Genomic DNA, 22,111 nt, shown 5'->3' with positions numbered 1-22,111 from the left:
CTGCCTGCTGCCCCTTCTGAAAAAGCAGGAGGCTACCGTTAAACATAATTGTTGCCGAGAGGAATCCCAGCCTACGAATTCAATAACAAAATAAATCATGCATAATTAAACATTACCTCGATTTAGGCTACTTGGGTATGGCTTAAGGCTTGACTACACGGTGGTAACGAGAATCGAAATCTGCTTTTGATAGCCTACCGGTGCCGCTCCACAAAACAAAAAAATATCTTAATTTGCGGTCTACGTTATTGTCAGTGTTGGGGGTAACGTAACTATGCAAATCAAAATAGTGTCTTGTGTGATAATTGAGCCAGTAGAGAAATAACTGTTCAGAATTAATGTTGCCGATTTAATACTATCTAGCGACGTTTTTAACAGGCTACGCAATAGAGGCTTAGACAACTATGACCTATAACTTGACTAAAACTGTGCAAAACTGGAGGTACACCTGTTATCTGAGCAGTCTGTATGTCCTCATTTTGTGAATGCGAGGACGATATGAGCCTGTTGCATTTCGTTAGATGTCCGAGTCACGCATAATGTTTGAAAACCACTGGCTCGTAATCACAATAATTTAACACGCGACAGTTGGATACTTCATCATGCCTACATTTTGGTGAGTAGCATAGAGATTGTTAAAAACAATAAAGTATGACTCTCCGTTTGGGACATCGAAAACGTATATTTTTATACGTATAATAGGGTTTGACTACTGTCGGAGATGCTGACTTGCAAAGGCCTCGGGATAACACGTTATCTCCACTATCATCAGTCAATGCCCCCTTGATCAAAGTGGGGAATGAAAGAAAAAGTTTGAGAACCACTGGCTTAACAAGTTACTTGCAGTCCAGAACATACAGAATATTGCAACAGAAAGTTGCCTTTATAATCAGTAACTATTTGGAAGCTCCTGTAGCCGCATAGGATTTCAAAACATGGCGAAATGCTACAAAAACCAGTTTGTGAATAGGTCTGTGAGTTAGGAGTCCTCTCGACTTCTTTTAAGCTGTCACAGAGGTGGGAAGGTGTGATTTGTTGGGGGCAGGGCCGAATTAACTGGGCACAAATGTCTGATGCCCCCCCCCCCTGCCCCCCAGCCAACGTGAATCGGGCGGTCAGTTAATAGGCCTATATCGTAAAGATTGTTCTTGCCATCTAAGGCACAAGCGAATCTGTGAGGCCAAGCCTCACAAAGTAGCCCGTTTGTTTACAACTAACATTACATTTAATTAAACTGCTTATAGGCTATGCCGAAATAGTTTTTCACAGTTTGAATATTAGTGTCGGGTGAATTAGGAAATGTTATCAAAGTAGCCTTATGGCTGAAAGCTGCTTGGGATCCCCCCCTGTCAAGCAATATAACCATACAAACGCGCGGCCTGCACTCATTGTTTCAAAAGGAGTAATTTCGGCTTTGTCAGAACTGAAGAGCTGTGGACAGCACGGCAGGGCATGCCCAATGAAAATAAATTAACGCAACGTAACACAACATAGACCCCGCTTCTCTCGAGTCAGTCACTGAAATGAACGCAACACAGAACCTGCTTCTCTCGCGGCAGTCACTGACAGTAGCCTAGAATAATGCATGGGGAAAAACACTTCCCCGTGACAAAGACATCGCATTATGTAAACTTCCCACGACTTCAATATTTGACAACATATCATGAATGGTACTTCAAGTATGTGTTATTTTAGATAGGGGACCGTTCGGTATTTATGGAATGGACCACAGGAGGAAAATAGGGAAGGGTCATGTCTTTTTCTTCTTTGTTGAGGGGAGGGTCACCCAACTTTTTTTAGTGTAGGAGGGGGGTCACCCAAATTTTGTAATCATGAAAACAGCAACATTTCAAAGTGGCCTAGGTGCATATTTTTCCACGTAGCTCTCAGACTATGTTTACACGAAGCAGGGTATTTTCCTACACGAATATCTGGCCATCTACGTTTGCAAATAAAACTGCATGTACACGAGACCGTTTATTTTTAAAATGTGTTTACACGAACCCGTGTACATACATGCTGTCATGAGCACGCCAAACCACAGTGGCAGTCTAACGATAAGCTCAAGCTCACATTAACCAATCAGAACCCTGAAAAGTAGCACGTGAGAACATGTAAATGTAAACACTGGTCGCACATTTGGTGTACTTCTGTCGCATACTGTGACGTTGGCTGCCCAAAACTCCGTTTACCACAGTTTAGAACCAAACGCATAAACGGAGTTTTAAAAAAAAAACACTTTGGCCGGAGTTTTTTTGGATAACCGTTTTACGGGGCGAATTCTCCGTTTGCGTCTAAATGAAAGGCTCAAACGTAGGGAAATGTCTTCGTTTATAAAAATACACATGCTCGTGTAAACGGGGTCTCAGTCTTCACACTTCGGGCACCCCTCTCTGCACACCACGTTTACCCCTCATTTCCTTCTTTCTTGCAGAGTAGCAAGATAAAGGCCTCGTGCTGCGGCTTTCGTAGAGACTCAATGGAGACTGAGGGACATAGGCACTAGCAAAGGTTCTAGAGGGAATGTGATTTCTGGTGCCATATTACGTTCTCTTTCGTTCCATAGCTGTCAACATTGAACATTGAAAATAAGGGAGATGCCCCGGGTTTCTCACCCAAAATATGGGAAAATGTCAACATCGTCCCCATTAACGTCGGAAGGGTTGTAGCAACAAAGTAGCCTATTTTATTCATGCCTAACAGCCTATATTACAGTAATTTGGTCAACTTTACACAGCCCTAAAAAGGCTACATTTACCTTTGGCTTACTTTTAGTATACCGTGTAACGTTAAACAGCGTGCATGCTTAACATTAGTAAAGCATACTTGTGCTTCATTCATCCACATCCAGCTCCTAACGTTTTGACAAGCATATCTACCAATTGACCTTGTTCCTGCCCAATCTCTAGCTTTGCTGTCTCCATCCTTTCTGTTTTTGTTGTTTGCAAAAATATATAGTATTTATTGGTAAACAGGAACAAGTGCAATTTGTTAATCGCTGTCATTCTCTCTCCTGCGCAAACAAAAAGGTGTGCGACAATTGGCAGGGGAGGGTCATGTCTTTTTTGACAATTCTGTCAGAGGGTCATTGAACAATTTCTAGCAGGCAAGAGAGGGTCATGCAACTTTTGACTGAAGCACTCAAAATCCCTCCGGTGGCCCCTTCAATAAATAACGAACAGTCTTGGTTCATGTCTGTTAACAACTCATTGCCGTCAAGCGCGTCGCAAGTGCATCCATTACAAACAAACATGCAATATGAACGTCTGGGATTGGGGAGAGCACTAAATGCTCTACTGAATAAGCACGGAGTCAAACCTTTAAATGAAAAACACTCTTTAATAATCAAAAAAATAAACCGCTAATGAAGTAAACTTGTGACCATCAAAAAACGTTTATCGCCTGTAACTCTGTGATAACAGACGTAACAGGAAGGCATTTGGCTGAGCAACGGAGGTTAATATGCTCTATATTTTGTCCAAATGATGTCTGTCTATCATCGTTGCACTCGGAGAAAACCGCAATGTTTCATTTGTCCTGCGTTTCTTCTACGGCTGCAAACGGGATTCACTCGCAGTTAACCAAATATTTCTTTATTAGAGCAGGGCAGGCATATTTCTGGCTATTAAATTATTTGTAAACCAGTCTGCTAAAGTCTGTAGTGAAGTCTGTGTAGGGTTTTCCAGGCTCCATTTCTTTTTACGAGACACCCTGCTCACAAGAGACATCTGTCAGTTGTTTGGGTTGTTGCAGCGTCGTTGCAGCGTCACTGGAAAAATACAAATTAAAGTTGTGTGATCCCGCGCGGACCGTGAGGGAAGCTGGCCAAATCGAAGCAATGCCACTGTAGGCCTATGTCATGTTTGGTGTCATCTTAAATTTAATCTTATGAATATATATACAAAAACAGGCCATTTATCAATATTACTGAAAATAACACAGTTATTAGCTAACTAACTAATATTTAATTAACTATATAGTAGTTCACAGTTAAATAGCAATATCTTTGTTGATTTTCGGGTAAGAGACTTCAGATAATGTATTAGGGGACCACTAAGGCATATCTGCCATGGAATCTTTAATAGTAGCTCTTCAAGCTTCAAAGCTGAATAAGCCACATCAAAGGAGCTATTTGTATTCAAAGTTTGACAAAATGTGAATTCAGTCATTTTTTAGATGGAAAGTAATATTAGAGGCACAGGATCTGATTACATCTTTGAACTCTACAGTTGGACCTGGCCCTTGTAAACATGTTTTGAAGTTTCACATGCCATTTGAAAGGAGTTATTCATGCTCAAATTTGGACCAAATCACAAATTTGCAGAATTAAGGCATTTTGAAATTTCGGGAAAATTTTAAAGTGGTCCCAAATGTTTATCTGTTCCAATATGCTACTGTGGATTGTTAGCTAATCTGTTACCCCACCCCACACATTAAATCACTTAATCTTTGAGTTCATACAAACCCTCATACCAAAAGACCTTGTGTGGCAAGGCATTCTTGAGATATAACACTCAAGGTGTTTTTGACCTTGACATTTGACCTTTGACATCCAACATCAATTCACTTCATCTTTGATTCCATCCAAATACTCATACCAAATTTCAGGCACGTATGTCAAGGAATTCTTGAGACATTGCACTCAGAGTGTTCATTGACTTGACCTTTGACCTCCAACATCAACTCACTTCATCTCTGAGTCCATACAAACACTTGTACCAAATTTGAAGCATATGCGTCAAACCGTTCTGGAGATATAATGCGCAACGCATGAGATATGGCTGTGACTTTTATTTTGACACACGGGAAACACTTAAACAGGGGCCGTATTCACAAAGCTTTCTTAAGACAAAAATACTTCTTAAGTCGTGCTTTCTTCTTATCTTTTGTCTTAAGAACAAATTTAAGAAGATTTGATATTCATGAATAACATTCTTATGATTTTTCTTAACTTTCTTCTTAAGATGTTTCCTAAGAAAAACACTTAAGAACAAATGAGATTCTTGAAAACAAAGTTCTTACATTTCTTCTCAATTTTCCTCGTAACTTTAAGACAACCCTGCACCTGTCTTAAAAATGTTAGTGTGAAGTTGAGCCTCTTAAAGTCATTCATATAAACACATTTAACCGTTTTAGACAGCTCTTTTGAAATATCAGCCTTTATTACGTGTACTTACAATATATAAGGTTACCATTTATTGCTAATTTTAGCTTACTGCTATTGTTTTCGGTAAGCCCTCTGTATACTGAAAACTGGCATAACCAAAGGGTTCTTGGCAGCATGTGACGCACATCGACGTCAGTGTTTAGAACATGTTTAATTTCTTAAACACAACGTCCATGGAAATGACCGCATTTTCTAGTAATAACTGCACATTTCAACCTAGAAATACCTAGATCTAGATAATAGAAACCTAGCCTACCGTTTCAAACATAAGCTAACGCGAGTGCTGTTAAAGGCATGGCTTTTCCCCCTTAGCAACGGTTGCCACTTGTAAACAAAACTAACGTTACGTTTGTAGCAGATAACTCGCTAGTCAGATTCAAATGGCACTTTATACAGTCTATGAATGGCACTGAATGGTGTGTGTATCATTGAAACGTGGTTTCATCATTTTAAACTAGGTATAGGTAACGTTAACACTGTTGATGAATGATGCAGGCCTTTCTTATCTAAGTTCTTAAGTGAGAAAACAAAGAAGTTCCTAAGAAATACGACAGTTCTTAAGAAAATATTGGTGAATAGCATTTAAGAACATTCTTAAGGACTTCTTATTTTTTTTCTTAGGAATCTACTTAAGATTTATTTATTAAGATCTACTTAAGATTTATTTATTTTTTTCGTGAATACGGCCCCAGGATGTGTAGTTTTAGAGACCGCCAGATTGTATGCATTAGAAACTGAGACAGTTGAATTCACAGTAGGGCTGCACGATATATCTAAAATCTATCGTTATCGCGATATCAACATTTGCGATGGACATACCGCAAAGATTACTTAATTTTCGATGAATTTCGATACATTATCTGTGCCGTGCGCATTCAATACAGTCTATGGTGTATTCACATTCTGAATGTCAACATATTTTACCAAACCAATGCTGTCATGCTGCCCTAGAAGCCCGTCCCCTACCAGTTTAGGTGTGTGGTGTTTTAGGTGTTGAGGCGGGAGCTAATGTCGTGATGGCTGAAGATCGAGCGAGGTAGGTTACACTTGGGTGAAGAGGAATTGGTGACTAAAAAGGAAAAGCATGTCTGTTCTATGGAAATATTTTGGTTTTATTAAGGATGACGTGTTACAAACACAACGCCAAATGCGTCCTTCTCCACTGTGTTAAAATAAACAATTTCTTTCGTTATCGTTATAGGATCAGAAGATATCTGTCTTTCACTGTAAGGCTTGTATTTCATGATTTGCATTTAGCAAAAGCCCCAGACAGCAGCAGAGAGGTAATCAGGATTCGTTATTTGTAAAAGTTGTTTAGCCTACTTCGTTGGACAGTGCGATGTGCCCCTTACTTTCACTTTCCGCTGCACTTGGCATGCCGGTAGCCTAATAACGTGGGATGCGCAGCGTATGAGGTTGGAGAAAAACATGAGGTGGAGAAAAACATAAAATATTTAAATATCGCAAGTTATATTGTTATCGCAGTACTCAATAATGTTATCGCATGTTTTCCTAATATCGTGCAGCCCTAATTCACAGGTGACACCTGTGCCAGTGTTCTAATTAGCCCGGGAACTACTCTGGGAGCTTAACGAGCGCAGCTGGCTTTAGGCCATTATGACATCACAGCCATACAAGTCTATGGGGAAAAATGAGCTTTTTGACATTTTTAATCTCCTATTTCTCAAAAAGTATAAACTTTTAAGAAAATCTGAAAAAGTAACTCTCTTGTCCAACTCCAGACCTACAAAACGGTTATTTCAACATGTTTGTACGTTAAGCAGTTAGAGTCGCATTCATTCTTGAAAAGGTAAAAAGAAAAAAAGGTTATAATAATAATAACTAGAAATGTAATGGCAGAGGAATTACAATAGTGGATGGAAAGCTGCTGGGTTAATGTTGGTGGGGACATTCCTGAAAAAAAAACATTGAATCACTTAATCTTTGGGTTCATACAAAGCCCTTGTACCAAAAAACCTTGTGCGTCAGGCATTCTTGAGATATCACACTTAAGGTAGGTTTGGCCTTGACTTCATCATTGAGTCCATACAAATGTTCACACCAAATTTGAAGCATGTGCGTCAAGCCGTTCTGAAGTTGTGACAAGCATGAAAGCTGGCCTTTGGAAAATGTAATTCAGAGTATGCAATGCAAGACTACTGTACCTGCAAAACGGGGCTTTCAGTTGGTGTTGATGGCTGCTCATTCTGCAGCCAGCTAACAATTACTTTGTCAACGTTAAAATAATTGAATCAACGTCGCACTGCAACATTTAGGCCCCGTTTACACGAAGGGAAGACGCAGATATTTCCCTGCGGTTTGGCCTCTCATTTACACGAAAACCCCGTTTTTATCACAGAAAACGATTATTTCTAAAAACTCCGGCCAAAGTGGAGATTTATGATAACGCCGGTTATGTGTTGTCGTGTCAACTGGGAGAAACGGGGTTTTAGGTTCTCAAACGTCACATTACGCGCCAGAAAATGCTTAACGTCATGTGAGTGCCCTATGTTTACAGTTTGTTTGGCTACTGATTATGGATGCTATGCGAAGGTGGTACACATTTATACGTTTGTGCAAACGCTTTAGGCCTGTTTGCATTGGCAAATATCATTCAAAAGAGAAATAGGAAGTGATTTGTTTCTGTTGTTGCTAATTTCGGGATTCTGATTGGCTAACGTGGCATTGAGCTTCTCCTTACACTGCCACCGACAGGTTTGGCATGCTCTTGACGGCATATATACACGGGGAAACTTCTCTGAAAACTGACAGGTGTGCATGATGTTATTTTTGAAAACGGAGAGGGTGAAATGTCCGTTTATGAAAATAGCCGGCCATGTATAAATGTAGCCTTATTCTACATCACTTTTGCACCCTTCATTAATATTAAAGCAACGTTGAAATTCTAACTACAGATCAATGGGATTTCAATGGTATTTCCACTAAAATGAATATTGAAACAATGTTGAAATTACAACCAAACTAAAGATCAACGTGATTTCAGTGGTATTTCAATTGATATTAAACCTCAGTAAACCACTATTAGCCTAATCTGGCAAAATAGTGGGAAATTCATATCCTGCTTTATCTACATCCAGGATAAATTTGGCTAGGCCTAGGTATGTCTTGTTTAGGCTAACCATTGACAACTTGTTATCAGTTAAGCAAGTGCATTTATTCACTCTTCATCTAGAAATTCACGTGTACTGTGTTTTCCTGCCATCCATAGCAGTTGCAGTCAGCCTGATCCTTCAGTAGCAGAGTGAAGCGGCACCTAACAGAAATAGAAGGGGGGGGGGACAGCTGTTAGATAAATATGTTCAACTGAGCAACAAACTAACAGCTAAGCCTACAATCAAGTTATTTTACGCCAGTGGTTCTCAAACCACTTTTTTTCTTTCATTCCCCACTTAGATCAAGGGGGCATTTTTAAACCCCACCTGTCCCTCATCGCTCTAAGAAAGTGGTAGGTCAAACTTAAAATTGTCAAATTTATTGAAATAATGACAAGTTCCAAATATATCCTCGGCAGCAGAGTTAAAATCAGCTGGTGCTGCAGATATAATAAATAAATACATAATGTGCCATTGTAAATTAAACACACATATTTCTGTTTTCCAGCAACATATTAGGAAGCATAGGCCAATATTTTACAGCATTGTACAATATATTCAATGAAATACCAACATGCTGCATTAAATGGATCACCGCTGGTTGGGAAATATTTGAAATAAACTTTGCAGGGATGTGATGTACTGTAGGCCTACAGTGGCTCCCGAATCAGACGTTTCACTCAGATTCTCAAAGGCATAATACTGTCGCGATCGAGGCGCCTGTCCCATACCTCAAGTTTTTTGGTGAATGCAGTAATCTTAGATCTTCTAGGTGAGGTAGGTGCTTGCCTTAGCCTTGTAACTGGAGATTTAACTCAATGAGCCACTCATACAAACGTAGTTCAAAACGAAGGCTAAGTTTCAGCCAGTGATTGTTTGCCATTTCCCTCGTCAGGCCAGCTATCGCTACGAAAGGCGGCTGGCTGGCAAATTGAGTGCTTAGCTAGCTGCTACCGCCTCCACTGCACACAACCGCGAACCTAGAAACATGAACTTACTATGTTGCTAAGCTACAAGTTTAAAGCTAACGCCAGCTTGCTTGTTTACTTGATTAACCGAGTCGTTTTAAACAGACTTCACACACTCCATTTAAATACAAAACACAAATAATAGTAACTTACATTGGGTGTGGTAGGAAAACGTCCGTTTCGTCGTCGTTTGTTGGACGAACCAGACAACAAGAACGTAAACTTTCTTCAAGAGGATGCTTGACAGCAGCAGTGCCTGTAGAATCGGTAGGAATTCATGCGTTCCATATGTCGTCACACATGAATTGCAGCGCCATCTTTAGGACCATCCTGAGACCGGAACGACCGGAAGCACTAGATAGCCTACACTATGTACTAAGTAAACATGCCATCTATTTGCTGTGCTGTGGGCTGCAATAACAGCAAGTCAAATAAAGATGGACACACATTTTATAACATTCCCAAGAACACAGAGAGGAGACAGAAATGGATAGCTGCAATTAAAAGGGATCAATGGACGCCAACAGAACACTCCAGGCTGTGCAATGAGCATTTTATTACGGGTAAGTTGACTTGAACTGACGTTAGCTCTAGGCAACCTATCTAGCAGGGGTGGAAATTAGCACTGCTAAATGCTGGTAAAATATTACAGGGGCTGGTGTATTTCAAATACACAGTAAAATATTACCATTGGTTTACTATTGATTGGCTTGGGGATTTTACCAAGTGGCTGGCAAATGTTCATATTTTGAAAAGTTAATTTCAATGCCTGCTAGCTTGCGCTAGCATGCTACTAGCGCTAGCATGTTAGCTACCTAAAAGTAAGAAGTTATAGTTATTTCATCACCACTAATCTATACTGCTTTAGTTAATTTTAGTAGATTAACTTTACTTATTTCTGGTAGAGCTAAAGTCTGTGTGTCAAACACTGTTCATTAATGTGTCATTATATCTTATTCTACCACTGTAGGTCAGAAGAGTGAGAATCCTTTACACCCAGACTATGTGCCCAGTTTGTTTACTTATCTCAAACCTGGGGAAAGGCAAAGAAAAGTAAACAGCTACAGCAAATTTGAGCAAACTCAAGCTGTCAAAAGAAAGAGAAGTCTGACTAAGGATCTTGCGGTGGCACCCAGCGAGAACAGCAGTCCGGTTGATGACGATGGAGATACCTCGGCTCAGGAGGGTAGAGATCATGCTGATCACAGTTACTGTCAAGAAGACACTGTGTATGCAGAGAGCGGTGAAGCATGCTCTAATGAAGCCTGCCAAACAACGGTGAGAAGACTGACAGAAGACTGTAATGCACTGAGGTTAGAGGTGTATCATCTTAGGGAAATGGTGAGCAAGCTATCCTTCAGTCAGGAAAGCTTCAAAGACAATGATGACATGGTGCAGGACTTAACTGGCCTTCCATCTTATGCCAAATTGATGGTCGTCTTCACTTTTGTGTCAGAATTTCTCAAGGTTGGACTCTCTGGAATGTCTCCCTTTCAAAGCCTTTTAATGACATTAATGAGAATGAGACTGAATTTACCACTGCACTTCTTGGTATATGTATTCCATGTGTCAAAGCCTAGTGCGAGCCGAATTTTTAACAGTACATTAAATGTCTTGCATGAGAGATTGTCTAGATTCATACGGTGGCCCAGTAAGGAACAGAGTCTAATTAGTTTACCCATGTGTTTCCAAAATAGTAATTACAAAAATTGTACATCCATAATAGACTGCTTTGAAATTTTCATTGAGCGACCTAAAAACCTGAGAGCCCGTGCACAAACATATTCCCAATATAAGCATCACAATACTGCCAAGTTCTTGATATCAATAACTCCACAGGGAGTCATATCGTTTGTGTCTTATGGTTGGGGAGGACGAGGAAGTGACAGGCATATTACAGAGAATAGCAAATACCTGGAAAATCTATTACCTGGTGATTTGGTCCTAGCAGATCGAGGGTTCACAGTAGCAGATTCAGTGGGATTGTACAGTGCTCAACTCAAAATACCTGCCTTCACTAAAGGGAAACAACAGCTGCATCCAAATGAACTTGAATATTCAAGGGGACTATCAGCTGTTCGAATCCACGTTGAACGGGTGATTGGTCTTGTTAGAAACAAGTACACCATTTTACAAAGCACAATACCCATTTCTCTTTGCCAGACTGCAACTCCAGGAGAGCCTACGCCTCTTGACAAGATGGTCAGAGTGTGCTGTGCTCTATGCAACATTTGTCCATCTGTTGTTCCCTCACAATAGAAATATTAACAGTAACATTGTGTTCCCTACTGTTTTAATGTACAAATACATTGTCATCTGTGTTTTTAATACAAGGTTGTTACCATGAGTTAATTGTTGTGTTTGTCTTAGTCTACTTAAAAAAAAAAAAACATCACAAAAGGGAGAGATCAACCAATGATTTTGGAAATAAAAAATCTTATTCATTTAATTACATTACACTGTGATGTGTTTATTATTATTGTTATTATTATTATGCATGTTCAATGCATGTCAATTATACATTTACTTGAAAAATAGTGCTAAACTTGTTTTCTGCACTCCACACATTTCCATGTCTTAGGTACCCTAGTCAACTTAAGGCAGTTCTTGTGAAAGTGTTTTCGCCTACAGTTTCCAGATGTGCAAATGATGTCATCTGTGGCTGCAGGTTGACCGCAGTAGCATCCCACTTCAGGTGGCTGATTTGTGACTGCAGTGTCTCTGGGAGTAAAGCGTGGTGCTGTATACCATTTCCCCAGTAGCTCAGGAAGCACGCCAACCTTGATGAAATTCTCAACTTTGACGTAAGCATCATGGAAGAAGACAGGATCATATGGAATTTGCTGAATGAAAATTTCCTGTGGCGTCCAAACCATGAAGTAACAGTAACCCACCTCTGCAATGTGCATTTGGGCCTGCACTTGATACATATACTTGTGGTTTTGTCTCAGTGCCATGACCCCATCTTCTCCTAAGCGAAGGCAAAATGAAGAATCCCTGCAGCTTTCCATGAGGGAGCAGTTCCTGGATTTGAAGGGGCATTTTATTTCTAAAACGCTGTCTCCATGGCAAGTGCAGGCAATCATACCATCAGGGGAGGCTCCAATCCAAGGGAGTTCTGGGTTGATGATAAACCCTGACGCCCTCACCTGGAAGTGTTCATGGTGGTCTTTCATCGTAGCCACAAAGCTTTCCCGTGCTCTGTCCTCATTCTCTTGACCCCATCTGATAAAGATTGTAAAGTAAAATGTGTATTAAAATATGAACATGTCTATCACATATATTTACCAGAATGTGTTGTATTCTGAATAACTAACATATTATTTATATATATATATATATATATATATATATATATATATATATATATACACTGGCTTCTAAACAAAGGCTTTGCAAACTTGAAAATACTATTTAATACAAGCTTAGGCGCAAGAAAACTGCACCAATTGGTCTTATGTATGGTCGTCTAGCTTGACATCCTCAAGGTACCTTGTTGCCTCAGTGGAGAAACGAGATGCATGAGGATAGCAAATTCTTTTGATCAAGGATGCAGGTGTGTCTGCTCTGGCTGCCTCACTGAAAACTGACGCTGTCACTCTTCCTGCCCTCTGATCAAACCAAACTCTAGATTTACTTTGCTCCCTGGTCTCCTCCTCAACTATCAAACACTGGGAAAAAATGTTAGTGAAAATCATCCATAGCACTTGTTTTTAAAATGCAAAGGCTTATAATTTATTTCACCTGAACTGAATTTAGGTAGGCCTATGCAAACTGAAAGGAGAAAGGAGGTGTTTTTGCTGTTAACCTGTTGCTTCGTTACAAGTAGATCATGAAAGACCTTGGCACTCTCATCCAGCAGCAAGGGAAAGTCCATCTCCAGCCGGGTGTTTGAGTAGAGCGCGGAAAGAGGCGTTGGCAAGTCCAGCTGCATCATCTTCGGAATGTACCTGTGCATGAGAGAGAGAGAGACAGACAGTTTAGATTATATCTATATTATATTATAGTGTACAGAAGCTAAGCTCATATACCTGTACAAAAAACTATTAATCATCGTTTCCCGTTGTCATAACTAAGAGGAGTTGTAGTGTTATGTATACAAGGCACAAAAGTGAGACAGAATAGCATTTTGAACAGGCATGTAACCCATCTTACCTGTGTGAGTGGCCTTCAATGATAGAGAGGATGGCACTCTTCTTTGGTTTGGACTCCTGCATTTCACTGATATGAAGCGCCTCAAAGAATGCCTGGCACTCTTCATCTGATGGTCTGATATCAGGAAAACTAGATTCTTTCACATGACGGGGGGGCTCTTGTTTATGAGAGAAACTGATGTTACGAATCTCTTCATATGGGACCCCCTTCATACTTGTGTCAGCCCAAGCACAGGGCTTCTCGGTGCAAGCCTGCCCATTTTTTTTTTCAGCAGCAGCCAACACAGCGTAGAGGAGAGCTGCTGCATGAGAGCAGACCTCTCCTAGGCCTGCCTTACAGGTGCAATGAGCCATGACTACTGTACCGTCCTCTTGCACTGTGATCCAGGGATGTGTTGGGGTCACAGAAAGGTTTTGAGAATGCTTGACCTTAAGTTTGAAACACAAATTGCAAATGACAAATTTAGAGATATAGACAGATTACATAATAACCCATGATTCAACAAATAACATTATTTAAGACTGCGAGCTATTTTCTACATTACTATGTTTACAAAAAACATAGCGAAACTGTCGCCAAAATGCAGCCTAGGCTGTTTTTGTGACATACGAGTCAAACCTTCCTTTAAAAGCATCATTTTACTAGAAGGCTCGACACAACATGAAACTTTGCTTGTAGTATTACCAGGGTCTCTACACATGTAATCGAGGATTGGGAACATTATTTGTGTACAAGGAGTTTACTTAAACAACGCAGAACACTGGACCTTACCTATGATGACAACCCGGAAGGCAACGAACAAGGTAGGTCCTGTGCTACCAAAAACGTCTTTAAGCTAACTATTTATACGAACAATGTTCTCAATGCTCGCGTTCATGTGTAGGGACACTGATAATACTACAAACAAAGTGTCATGTTGTGTCGAGCCGCCTTAGTATTTTAAAACTAGCGATTTTGATGCGACCATGATAGTGCCTCTGCACGCTCCCATACAAAAAGCCATTTGACCCGCAATCGAAAACGCAGTCAATGTTAAAAGTGACGCTTCCGTCGAAATTATGCTTTTAAAGGGAGGTTTCACTCGGGTATATCACAAAAACACCCTAGGTTGCATTTTGGCGACAGTTTCCACCAGTTAAAACGTGATACCATTGGCAAATGTTAATTATTAGCCTAGCTTCTAGCTTTGACTTAGCCTGGCTGGCTAGGTCAGTTTAAAGCACCAGGCAACTTAATAGCACAGTAATAATAGCATAGTAAGTAAACACATATCTTACCTTTCCTATGATTATGAACATTTTCTTAATGTTCAGATGATAAATCCGCGGGTCGTGTACCCATCCTGATCGAAAATACAGGTATGCCTCAGTGCTTTTGAATGCCTTCAGAGACTCCCTGCTGTATGGTGAAGGGTTGTGTACTAGATAAATGAAAATGTCGCCAAAACAAATATTTGGCAAATGTTCCGCGGACAAAAGCGGGGTTAGTATGCCATTTGGCAGTACATATGGATCCAATCCTAATATAGTAGTTTTAGTCACGTAACGCTGCTTTTCCTCTGCTGTGAGATGAGTTTGGCTAGCCATTTCCCAATTAAACCCATAGACGTGCTCGAACCAGTTGAAGGCGCTAGAGTCCTTAAGATGGCGGCAGGACAAAAAAAGTCACGTGACAGAAACCCATGAATAAATGAGGCAAGGAGAACGCTACTGCGCATGCGCACAAGTTAATTACGGGATGTGTAGTTTTAGGGAGCACCAGATTGTATGCATTAGAAGCTGAGACGGTTGATTTCACAGGTGACACCTGTGTCAGTGTTCTAATTAGCCCGGGAATTTAACTCTCTGGGAGCTTAACAAGTCCATTATGACATCACAGCCTTTGAAGTTTAACCCTTAAAGTGGAAATGAAGCAGTGAGAACTGTGACCATTTTTTGGCTGCTTTTTCATTTTTGAAGATACATGGATTTTCATTAAACCTGAAATTCAAGTGGTTTCACTGGAAAATGACATGTCAATAACGACTTTCGCCACTAGGGCGCGGCCATGTTTTAAAAATGCAGGCGCTACGTCATCAGAATGGTTAGCGTTTGTTCGTGGATGTTTTATCCATTAGCGGACATTCACTTTATTTCAATATGCCAACGCAAATTCTGTTGATGTTTGTTTTTGTGTTTGTACCAGAACAAGGGCCGCTGTAATGTAGACTGTAGGCCTATCAGAGACAGTACTTAATTAGATTTAACTTCAGTCGCAATAATGTGTTTGGATGTTCTCGCACAACTTTGTGGATTACCGCGACCTGAAAATGCAGTTGCATCGTTGATGAATTGGTGAATAAACTCGGGGGAGCGAACTTCTCATGTGTGAGTAAGAGGTTTCTTTTTGTGATTGATTAGTATCAATGATTGCATTTGTTTCACTCAAGTAGTAGTGAAAACTATTTGCAGAGACTTTCTAACCTGGTGAGAACCTGTTGTGGGTACGCCAGCCTACAGTACGTCTGACTTGTGTAGGCTACTCTGCAGTAGCCTAGTTCTGTGATTGTGACAGGCATGGTTTTGTGGGTAGACGTTGTTTATGGACTGTAAGGCATCTGAGTTTTATTTGTTTATGTAAGCTAACATAAAATAACCTGCTGTTCGCTTTAAGTAAATAAATGCACGGATGTGCCGCTTGTAGCAAGATTTTAGGGTTAATGCTATGCTAGTTACAGTATGTGCTTGTTATGCTATGCTAGTACTGTATCGCAGCTTCTACCATGATAATACGTTGCAGAACAACTGAGTATGGGTGTAAAAATCAGTGTAGTCTCAGGCGATCAGTGTAGTCCCCTAGCCTACCCCCTCTGCACAACCTATCAAGAGTGTGTTGGTTGGTTAACTGCTGTTTATTGGGCGTTCCAGTGTTTCGGCTCGGATGTCCCTCAGCGACCGCATTGCAACCTTCAACGTCTCGCTTTAATGACAGCATTTGGCACGTAGGATTGGACGTTATATATCTGTTATTTTGGATGAGATGTCCCAGGTTCATTTCCTGGCAGCAGACACTCTCCATGTGTGGCATGTCAGTGAACATAGGGACACAACCCCCACATAAGCACCACCGATTGTTTTCTGTGCGCTCAGATACACCTCTCTCTCTCTCGATCATCTATTTCTCCTCCATAGTCAGGCTCTGGGGGCACTAAAACTCCCACTGCTCTTACTGGCTCAAAAGCATAGGCAATTGGATGCCTGTCCTCATTGGTGGGTCTATCCCATTCGTCCATATCCATTTTGTTGAGGCAGTAAGCTAACTGAGCCTATGACAGCCGCTATGTAAACAGCATAGAATGTTGTACCAACCATTCTTGTGATGTCATCATTTTCTGAAAACAAAGATGGCGGCACACAGCTGAAATTAATGCAACTTGTTTGTGCTTTATTCTGAATAACGGGTCATATTTCTGACTTAATTTGTATTTAAGGTATATTTAAATATTTAACTAGTGCTATAGACATCTGTTTTATTTGACTGCTTCATTTCCACTTTAAAGGTGTAGGTTTTTGAACATTCTAAGTTCCGCAACAATTGAAGGTTCTAAAATTCTATGTTGAATTCAATGAACCCAGATATTCTTTAGAATGTTAATTTCCCAACATTCCCGTCACACCGGTGTGACGGTACTCCTTTAAGGGTTAAGGGGGGAAAATGAGCTTTTTACCATTTTTAATCCCCTATTTCTCAAAAAGTATAAACTTTTGAAAAAATCTGAAAAAATAACTAAATAACGGTAACGGTAATGTGTTTCTTTTTAATAAACTGCCTGTACACTTACAAAGTTCTCAATGCTTCGGTTTACATGTAGAGACCCTCATTATGCTACTGTGTAAGTGTGGTGCTATTTTGAGCCTTGTTAGTGGTATAGAAATAGCGATTTCTTTCTACTGTACGTGTGCCCCGAAGGCTAGCGTTAAACGCTAATAAGCGGTTTGCAATAAAACTGGTCACATTCGACTAGCATGAAAACAAATCCAAGCGAACGGTCGAACTCGGTACACATGTGTTATTAACCCCTAGGTTCATTTTGCGCCGGAATTGTCCTTTAAGCGGTTAGAGTCGCATTAATTCTTAAAAAAAGGTAAAAAGAAAAGGTTATAATAAGAAGAAGAAGCCAGGAGATTTCAAGATAGTGCATTCCATCCACTATAAAAACTAACAAAACTAAATACTAAATACACTCAAGAGAGTGAGTGTCATGGTGAAGGTGCAAAAAGTAGCCCAAAATTAGTCCAACAGTGCAAGAGTAAGGTCTAGAGACCAGCATAAATAATATGGACAAATAGGAGAGTAAAGTATAATGTAGACAAGGTAAAATAAAAAACTATTTCAGTGCAAGAACAGGTTAAGGTAATAGGGTTATAGCCATTCATTCATTCAGTATTGTAGCAGAAGCCTGACCACAGCCATTGAGGCTGTGTACATTAGTAAAACAGTAGTAAAGCAGTAGTGGGCAGTCAGTACTCAAACATGGGGAGGGTGGAGAGGCAGACAGACTAAGCAGAGAAGTCTATCTCTCCTCTTCCCTTTAGTGAGGCATTGAACAGTTCAATGGCCCTAGGACAAATGACTTCCTCAGCCTTTCAGTTGTGCATGGCAGTGAACGAAGTCTCCAGCTGATCAAGCTCTTTTGGATTTTGATAGTGCTGTAGAGCGGATGACATTCATTGTCCAAGATGTTGATCAGTTTGTTTAGGGTCCTTTTGTCAGATATTGAAGTGATGCACTCCAGTTCAGCTCCCACTACAGAGCCAGCCTTCCTTACCAGCCTGTCAAGTCGCCCAGCATCCTTCTTCTTTGTGCTTCCTCCTCAGCATACCACTGCATAGAAGAGGGCGCTGGCCACAACAGACTGATAGAACATCCTGAGGAGCTTCCTGAGGAGCTAAGGCTAAAAGTAGCTCCTAACTGGCGAATTTAGGAGCAACTCCTAAAAATAATGGGCGTGTCACTCCTAACTTTAAGACTCCTAATTCTTTTTCACTAAAAGTAATTCACAAAGCATTTTAGACCTAAAAGTAGCACCTAAGTCTGGGACAACTTAAAAGAAGTCGAGAGGACTTCTAACTCAATAAGACCTATTCACAAACCGCTTTTTGTGGCATTTCTATGGAGTAAAACTTGTGTCACCTTAAACCGAATTTGAATATGAATTTGAATATGAATTTGAGCAATTGTATTGGAAAAACGAATTTGAATAGTATATATTGAAACTGAATTCATTAGATTGGAACTGAATCTCAGTCAACTTGAAATTGAATATAATATTTTGAAATTGAACTAATTTGCTCTGATACATAAATTATCCTGACTGAAAATTTCGCTCTTGGAACTTTCACATTCAGTTCTCAAAATTCAGTTTCAAAACGTGAAATTCAATTTCAGTCTACCGAGACAAAAACAGCTGGTAGCTAAGGAAGAGCAATCGAGTGCAGAGCTATTGTGATCGCGTGACAAGTGCCGAGCGCGAAGCAAAGAGCATAGCACCCTCTTAGCAAGCTGTCTCCTGAACCTCCTTACAGTGTCGAACAGAGAAAGAAGAGATGGAAGCGACTGGCACATCAGAAAACGTCCAAGTAAGTTCATATCATATGCCATGTCTGTTAACGTTACTTTATATAATGTACATTATATGCTAGCGCTGGCTGGCTAGCCAGCATAGTTTCATCGACTAAGTTAAAGTTTTTTCCATAGTTCAGAACCAGTTAGACTACTATAACGTTACTCTTTGATAGAACAATATGATTGGTCATTGTCATATCATTGTGCCTTTTAGGCCTGTAAGAACACGTTACAATCTCAGGTTAAACAGTATCATTCATGGAAAACTGGATATGTCCCCCTAGTTAAGCTTTTTTCATCGTTGTGTTGTCTGTTAGCTAATGCTACGTGGGGCAATTTTTTCGTGCCGTGATGTTGCCAGACAACTGGATTGCGATAACTAGCAAATGGTAGCTAGCTAAATCTGCATGGAGTCGATGAAGAAGCATAAATCAGCCTGTAGAAATACTGTTAAACTAGGGTCTCTTGAGTCTTGATCATATTATCGATATAGAACATATTCAGTTTGTAAACTCTTAGAAGCTAGTAAAAGTTATTGAGGAATAGACACAGTATATTACAATAACCTAATTATTATACTTTAACTGTGTGTTGTCTTGATACTTCTGTTTCAGTAATGTGTGTGTAGATTGCAAATAATGTGTTGTATGACGATAGAAATGTCCTTGGTTCTTAATTAACTCATTGTATTGACCAAGTCGTGTGTGTGCAGAGAAGGTGTAATGATATTTATTATGATGTATACGATCCAAGGTATATATGTGTGTGTGAGAAACAACTGATTGTCTCTTAGGTGCACAGACTTGTGTATCCTGATTGCCTGATGCTTATGAGACCTCTTTGCGCAGAGATGAATAAACAATTAACGAGAAAGACTCACAGTAGACCTTTAAGCTAAACACTGATTGTTTGTTGGTTTTATTTTCATAGGTTGAGAGGCCTCAATGAACAGTGGACAGTGAGATAGACTGAGGACAATGGACTGGCACCGATCAGACATGGACACCGAAGCTTGATTTCTCTTAATAAATATCTTTGCAAGATGCAACACATATTGTAAAACACTTTACACACTAATAAACATGTCCACTGTTGTTTTCTCTGGAATTGATGTTTGCCAATTCACCATCACCAATTGTTTGCCATTGGTGGTGATGGATTTCCAAATGGATTTCCAAATGTATGGGCAATCTAAATTTTAGTTTATGTGTGTAATCAGCTGATATTAGATATGATGCAATTGCAAAATCATGTAGGTTTATCCTTTGCAACATAAGGAAGAACAGACCTTATCTGACACAGGATTCCACACAACTTCTTGTTCAGGCCATGGTCATCTCCAAGCTGGACTATTGTAATTTACTATTAGCTGGTTTACCTGCTTGTGTAGTAAGATTGTTACAGCTGAGTCAGAATGAGTCTGGTCTTTAATCAGCCAAAGACATATGTAACTCCTCTCCTAGTTACTCTCCATTGGCTCCCTATTAGGCAGAATTAAATTTAAATCTCTCACTTTGGCCTATAGGACACTGACCGGATCTGCTCCTTGTTATTTTAATTCAATGATCAAGACGTACATCCCCAACTGCCCACTGCGGTCTTCTGAAGAGTGTCTGTTGTGTCGACCAGACATAGGTCAAATTCAAGACTTTTCCTCAGTGGTTCCATGTTGGTGGAATGAGTTGCCCAGTGCTCTCTGTTCCTGTGATAGTTTTGGGTCTTTTAACAGGGGTCTAAAGACGTATCTGTTCAACATGCACTTGAATTAACACTTATGGTTTGTATAGTATTGTTTCATTTTCATTAGGCTGTTGATTAATTTGACATTGTTGTTTATTATTGATATTCTCCATAATGTAGTCTTACCATGCTATTGTTATTTTTATTATATTATTGACTGAATGTACATTATTGTTTATTATTACTATTTTCCCTTTTTTCTCATTGTTTATGTCATTAGGCTATTGATTGAATTGACATGGTTGTTTATTATTGCTATTCTCTTTATTATAGTCTGACCAACATCTTCATTTGTTCCCTGTTCAATTTTAAGTATTATATTGTTTTGTATTTATGTTGCTTTGGACAAAAGCGTAACCATAACCATATGTAATTGGAAGCAAATAAAGGTAGCCTACACATCATAGTATTACAAGAGTGGCTTTAAACGTAAGAAAACGGTAATGATTTGTCCTTTTTTGGCCATTCAAACATGTAGATTTTTATTCACATAATTACTAGGTTGTTGCCTTTTCTATCCAGTAGGTGGCAGTCCAGGATAAGAAATAGAGCAGTAGTTGAGTAGGAAAAACGAAAACGAGAGAAAGTTATGCCCATGACATTTTAAAGAATGACAGGCTAGAAGTTTGCAATTGGTAGACAGTACATTGATGTTTGATGGCTAGCTGAGTAGTTCTGTATGGACTGACAGGCTGTAAGTTTGAAATGTAATACTGTAAAAAATGTTTTAGCCTATTTAAAATTACAAAAACGGTAGGTAAGACCATACATCGATGTTTGATGGCTAGCTGGGTAGTTCTGTACTTCAAGGATTGACAGGCTAGAAGTTTTAGATGTAATACTGCAAAAACATTTTTATTTGTTTAAAATTGCAAAAACGGTAGGTAAGTAGGCCTAGGCTACATCGATGTTTAATGGCTGGGTAGCCTAGGCTGTTCTGTATTTCAAGGATTGACAAGCTAGAAGTTTGAAATAATACTGCAACAAATGTTTTATTTGTTTAAAATTACATAAACGGTAGGTGAGACAGTAGGCCTACAATCAGAATGTGTTTTATGAATCGTGCGTGCAGATCTAATAACCGTGCAAACCAAGTGCCCACACTATGCTCTGCTTCGCGCTCGGCATTAGTCACGCGATCACAATAGCTCTGCACTCGATTGCTTTTCCTGAGCTACCAGCTGTTTTTGTCTCGGTAGACTGAAATTGAATTTCACGTTTTGAAACTGAATTTTGAGAACTGAATGTGAAAGTTCCAAGAGCGAAATTTTCAGTCAGGATAATTTATGTATCAGAGCAAATGAGTTCAATTTCAAAATATTATATTCAATTTCAAGTTGCCTGAGATTCAGTTACAATCTAAT

At 39.7% G+C, this 22,111-nt stretch overlaps 2 protein-coding genes and 1 long non-coding RNA gene across 6 annotated transcripts in view; all 3 read left to right on the top strand.

The window, feature by feature from the left end:
• LOC143116548 (inactive carboxypeptidase-like protein X2) overlaps nucleotides 1-22,111 on the top strand; it is a 309,062-nt gene that overhangs the window by 279,111 nt on the left and 7,840 nt on the right. The gene's annotated exons all lie outside the window — the stretch shown is intronic.
• Nucleotides 9,523-11,615, top strand: LOC143116549 (uncharacterized). The gene is made up of 2 exons (XM_076277731.1): nucleotides 9,523-9,811; nucleotides 10,219-11,615. Exons 1-2 carry the CDS (start codon nucleotides 9,634-9,636, stop codon nucleotides 11,505-11,507), a joined length of 1,467 nt encoding a protein of 488 aa, XP_076133846.1. The 5' UTR covers nucleotides 9,523-9,633; the 3' UTR covers nucleotides 11,508-11,615.
• On the top strand, nucleotides 18,633-20,101 carry LOC143116553 (uncharacterized). The gene is made up of 2 exons (XR_012985838.1): nucleotides 18,633-19,021; nucleotides 19,938-20,101. It is a non-coding gene; the product is annotated as an uncharacterized LOC143116553 (long non-coding RNA).

The sequence above is a fragment of the Alosa pseudoharengus genome, unplaced genomic scaffold (genome assembly GCF_046254945.1).
Source record: "Alosa pseudoharengus isolate Yale_2024_CS ecotype anadromous, Long Island Sound unplaced genomic scaffold, YU_APseudo_1.1 YU_APseudo_1.1_scf_11, whole genome shotgun sequence".
NCBI lineage: Eukaryota > Metazoa > Chordata > Actinopteri > Clupeiformes > Clupeidae > Alosa > Alosa pseudoharengus.
The sequence above is the reverse complement of the archived record's forward strand: the minus strand, read 5'-3'. Positions and strand labels throughout refer to the sequence as shown.